Below are 5,610 nucleotides of genomic sequence, written 5' to 3' on the forward strand. Positions count from 1 at the left end.
TCTTAAATACGGCGTCGTTTACATTATTATTGCAATACTTTCTCTAGCTTTTTTTTTTTTTTTTTTTTGGTACACAAGTTGTATGATGAAGAAACTAGCGTTATGAACGAACAAATTCCAATTCAAATATCATATAGAAGACCAAAACGATTCTAGTACAATAAGAATTCATTAATATTGATATCAGTTCTCAACAGGAAAACGTATACTACACATCCAAAAGATCAGAGAGAGATCTAAAAACACATCCAAATTCTTTCAAGACGTCTTCAAGGAGCAGGCGTAGAAGACAAAACAGACTTTGCTGGTGAAACCAAAGCAACAGCACATCTTTCAGCTTTCGAATACTTCTTGAACACAGCTCGCAGCTTGCTCTCCCCAACTCTCGAGTGAATGTATGCTAATAGCTTCGAGCAGTCCCTGAAAGTTACACACACACACACACATACAAACATATCAACATATGATAACAACGATGATGGACTAACTAAGCAAGCGATAGAGAAGGTCACTAACATGAGCTCATGTTCAGAGTATCCAGTGTGGAACTCGAGAGTTTCAGTCCAAACCGAGGTCTTGTTCAAGCAGCATCTCGCGGTGTAGACTGCTGAAGCAGCCAGCATCGAAGGGCGGAACTTCAAAGCGTCGTAGTGCATCAGACCCAACTCAGCTAAGAAGTGAACCATGCTCTCCATCTCCGGGTCAGGAACCGCGGCCTTGATGAACCTCGCGAGGAACACATACTGCGTCGGAACCGTCAGGTACCACTCCAGACACCCCAAAATGGTTTTCTCCATCACTAGAATCTGCTTGCTCTGGTACGTGTTGTCTGTCACATACACCAAATCATTCACCTGTTTCACACCACAACACCCATGATCAGCTCTAATCTACAACGATCTTGTGTGTGTGTTAACATACCTGAGGAGGCCAGATCTCTTCGTATTTGGAGGCAATGAGCAAAGCACTAACGCCTAGAAGCTGTAGCTCTCTCCTCGGGATAGTTTTGAGAGACAGGAACCGATCGATTATGTTGATGGTGAGGTAAAGAGTCTCAGGGGAGAGATCAAACTTGACATGAACGTCTACAAGCCAGTCTACAAGGATAGATCTCATCTTCTCGTTGATCTCAGTCTGTGTCTGCATATACATCTGAGCCTTGCTCTCATTCTACAAAACAAAACAGAAACATTCACAAAACTTATCCATAAAAGCATATTAGAGAACAAAGGGTCTTGAACATTAATTAAGTTACCTCGACTTCTTTGTAGAAAGAGTACATGTCCTCAACATACTCCACAGCAGCAAGGTCATTGTCTTTGTCCGCGGAATCAATATCAAGAGTCTTGGAAGCAGCCTAAAGTCAAGTATGTAACCAATCAATCAATCAATCACAAAAGCATATTCTAATGTCGATTTTTGAAAAATTCAAAGAGACTCTTACTACTACCTTGCTTCGAGCATTGAGAACGGAAGTGTAAGTAACTTTCTTCTTGGACGACGCAGCATCGTGTTTAGCTTTAGCAACCTCGTTAGTATCAGGACTGATCACAATCACTTCATGAGTCTGCTGCGGAGGAGGCTTAACGACAGCTCTTGTTTTCCTTTGAACCGCTTCTAGTTTCTTGGCTACATTGATTTGCTGCTCAGTAATACGACAAAAGAGAGACAGAAACATACACAGAGTCAGAGATTCAATACTCACACACAAAACAAGATTTGCAAGAAAAAAAAAGAATTAAATAAAATGGAACCTTTTTGTTAGCGTTTTCAAGCAACTGGGCACGGAAGTTACGGGTCAAGGGGCGATTAACTTTTCCGGCTTCGACTCCGGGAAGAAGAGAAGCGATGTTCCCGATGTCACCAAGAGCGCGACGGTTCTTTGCTTCCGCGACGACGGGATCATCACCTGTTTCATTCAATTCGAATCAATCAATCTCCGATTTCAACAAATACATCCCGATCAATAAAAAGTTCCAAGATTTGGCAAAACCCATGATCTAAATCATCGTCAATTAGATTTGATGATGAGTGGAGGAACAAACCTCGAACTTGTTGAGGAATAACTCTTCTCGTCGCCATGATCTTCTTCTTCAAGTTATGTTTGTTTAGTAAACCCTAGTTTCTTTCTTTCTGTCTTTTTTGTTTGATTGTTTTGATTATTCGCTGTAGATGAAGGAGAAAGAGATTGAGAATGCTTCTTATGGGAGAGGAAAGAAGAGGAGAGACGCTCTAAAGCGAAATTCTCCAACGGTCAAATTTTTTATGGGTTTGGATTTTTAGCCGTTAGATGAAGGAACTTCGAATCCGACGGTGTATGAGGCAAGTGTTAGAGATTCTTAGAATGTGTGTTCTGTGGGTTTAATTACGAGGTTCAAGTCTTAATTGGTATTAAATTATTTTATTTTAATGACAATCTATTGCTACAATTGGATATTCTTGTAATCTCTGTCCCGGAATTTATTTTTTCCTTGTTTTTAGTAGCATTTCTCAAAAACCATTACAGTAGATGTGGTTAATTGGTAAAAATGTCTTATCCGCTCTCTCCCTCTAAAAACAAAATACTGTGTAGAATATAAAATGAGAAAATTTCAAGCCTTTTTACATGTCAGAGTTTTATTTTCCATTGTTACGAAGTTGTGTCTTAATTGGTATTAAATGAAATTTTATTCTATTCTATAGTTAGGTTTTATAGTTTCCGTCAGCATTTTTTTTGTTTCTTCGTAGCAACAAACAACCCTTATAATACCATTGTAGAGCATTGATATTTCGTAAATGAATGCTTCAGATGTATGTTATGTTATCCATCATCATCATTATATCTAGTGTGTTTGCTTAATTGTATTCTCTTATATCTCTCCCTCTAAAAACAAAATACTGTGTAGAATATAAAAATGAGAAATTTCAAGCTCTTTTACATTTTTTGTGACCATGTACATGTCAGAGTTTTATTTTCCATTGATTAGGATTTCAGGCCTTATCTTGGTAATTTTATTCTATTCTATAGTTGGGTTTTGTAGTTTCCGTCAGCATTTTTTTTGTATCTTCCAAGCAACAAACAACCCTTATAAATGCATTGATATTTTGTAACTGAATGCTTAAGATGTATGTATGTTATATACATCATCATCATTATAGTGTTTTTGCTTAATTGTATTCTATTATAATATTTTTTTCTTGAACAATTTTTTTCTCTGGTAATTGTGTGTATGTTCGTAAGAAAGACGCGCTGCGTCAGCGTCCGCGACAGGAAATAGACATCAAATTAAATAAAACAACGGTGGTAGATTAATTAAGTGGACGCTGCGGTTACTTCCGTACAGATTTCCGGTGTTATATGTGACGCTATAAAATGTAGCGGCAGTTGGAATTGGTCGCTGTGTTTATTTGATAGACAAAAGTACCTCCGCCGGTGTCACTCTCCAGACGCGCGAACAAAAAAGCAGTTATAAAATGGATAGATAGCCGCTGCGTCAGCGTCTTTCAAAAGAACAGCCGTTGTATTATCTTCTAATTTTTTTTCTCAGGTAATTTTATAGTGTATAGTTTGAACCTGATTTGGAGGCAATTACCACATTGGGCCAAGTTAGTCAACAGATTGGTTTAAGGCCTACATACTTGTTCATGTCTATATTTTTATGCTATGGGCCAATTCTATATCTCAATAAACAGATACTGGACTAGCATTATTTTAACCTAAAACTTCTTCGGTTTACTCTTTTATATCATCGGTTAGTGACTTTTTTTGTACCAAACGTTTATCAAAACGCAATTCTCTATTGTTATAATGTTTTTGATTGATGTGAGACAATACATTCTCTTCTTCATTCATCCAATTATCCAATCAACATTTGGTTATTATTTATATCCAAAAAATTTACAGTAGTTTCTACAAAGAAACAAAATCACATAAACCGGACAGACGACCTTTTTTTTACAATTACTATCAGCCATTTGACAAAAACAAAAAACACAACCGGATTTAAAAAAAAAACAATGCTAGGGTTTGAGTTCAGGCAAAAAGCTTGGTTTTTCGTTTAGAGGAATGGCAATGTCAGAAAAATTGCCAAATAGAGTTTTTGAGCTCATAATGAAACCATTCACACATCTAATTGAATCATCATTCACAAACCATTTCTCCAATTTCCAACAGAAACTAAATGTGAAAAAACAAAATAAAGACGACGGCGATGTCAGATTAATAATTGCCAAATTAAGTTTTTAAGCTCAACATGGAGAAACTCCATTCACACATCTAATTGAATCATCATCCTCGCCGTATTGATAATCAAAAAGGAAAAAAAACACCAAACGAATCCAAAAAAAAATTACGACCAAACGATTACGAAAACCCTAAATTTCAGAGATGACGGCTAGGCCTTTAGTGAGCTAATAGAATAGTTCCGCGTGGTTATATATATATGTAGGGAGAGAGTCTTACTGAAATTATCCTTCTACCCTTATCTGGCTCAGTTCTAGCCCATGGGCCGTTTTTGGATCAAGTAAAAAAGTGTTATCGTACGCAAAAGTAAACAGGCCTTTTTGACTTTGGTGCAACTGAACCGGTTTGTCCGAGACATGATTACCTTCGATATTCATAGCCATTTCTGGGACTGAAAGGTTCTGAATAACGGATCGACTCGCCGGTGCATGTCAAGTGATGAAAGTGGTCGGCCCTAAGATTTCAGGGACATCTCGCAATGTCTATGTAAAAAAAAAATATTAGTTTGGGGGTCTAAAATTTTTTTTAGGATTTATGTCTATGTAATTTTCTTCAAAAATTCCGGGAACCTGTTATAAATGTTTTATTACGTATGGTTCATGACTGGCCCGAAGGTGATAGAGAAAAGATAAGGTGGGTGTTGTGATCATTTCTTTAGTTTCGTAGGAACTTCGGTATTTTCTCTGATTCTCTACTTTGCACTCTTGAATTTTAGGTGGTTTGCCTTGGTACTATTTAATTATTAACACTAATTCACAATGTGCATTGTACAACTTAGGTGTTGTGTACTCCGAAATGATGCAATATGACAATGCCTTGTGTTGTGCTGCCACGAGAAAGCTGCACTTTAGAGGCCCATGTATACCGAAGCATATTGTAACATGGGTGTCCTATATATATAAGAACCATGGTGACTTGGAGATGGCAATCACTTGTTATGAGAGCTAACATAGATGTTACTTCATTGCTTGATTATGTGGACAACACGTTTTACTATGTTTAAACCAATATTATTTCTATGACTTAATTTCGACTCAAACAAGATAGAAGACTCGATCTAGTCTTCAAAAATTTTAATACTTATATCTCAATAATAAATATGAGTTATTCTTGGTTTACTCCCTGTAAAGTGTAAATCTACCAATCATATTTTATATTCCATATCCTTAAAAATGAACAGAATATCATCAAATAATATTATATTTTTAAAATGAGAAGACAAAAGAATAAATTAAAAATAGTAGTAGTTTTAAAAAAAAATTAAAAAAATTAACGTCTTCAGCAGAACATTAAATTTTAAACTCTTGGTTAAACCATAAATATTTGGATAAATCTTAAATTTTAAATTGAAAAACACTAAACAATAAATTTTAAAAATATTAAACCTT

General features: G+C 36.1%; 1 protein-coding gene and 2 non-coding genes across 3 annotated transcripts; all 3 read right to left on the minus strand.

The window, feature by feature from the left end:
• Positions 1–100: 100 nt before the first annotated feature.
• LOC108833186 (cyclin-B1-3) lies at positions 101–2,204 on the minus strand. The gene is made up of 7 exons (XM_018606618.2): positions 2,046–2,204; positions 1,755–1,909; positions 1,451–1,642; positions 1,256–1,357; positions 922–1,170; positions 517–854; positions 101–420 (listed from the first exon to the last, which is right to left on the minus strand). The coding sequence occupies exons 1-7, from the start codon at positions 2,080–2,082 to the stop codon at positions 270–272; spliced, it is 1,224 nt and encodes a 407-aa protein (XP_018462120.1). The 5' UTR covers positions 2,083–2,204; the 3' UTR covers positions 101–269.
• Positions 2,205–4,044: 1,840 nt separating this feature from the next.
• LOC130497282 (small nucleolar RNA Z266) lies at positions 4,045–4,136 on the minus strand. Its single transcript, XR_008936285.1, has one exon. It is a non-coding gene; the product is annotated as a small nucleolar RNA Z266 (small nucleolar RNA).
• Positions 4,137–4,183: 47 nt separating this feature from the next.
• LOC130497280 (small nucleolar RNA Z266) lies at positions 4,184–4,281 on the minus strand. The gene has a single exon (XR_008936283.1). It is a non-coding gene; the product is annotated as a small nucleolar RNA Z266 (small nucleolar RNA).
• Positions 4,282–5,610: the final 1,329 nt, after the last annotated feature.

The sequence above is a fragment of the Raphanus sativus genome, chromosome 6, assembly GCF_000801105.2.
Source record: "Raphanus sativus cultivar WK10039 chromosome 6, ASM80110v3, whole genome shotgun sequence".
NCBI lineage: Eukaryota > Viridiplantae > Streptophyta > Magnoliopsida > Brassicales > Brassicaceae > Raphanus > Raphanus sativus.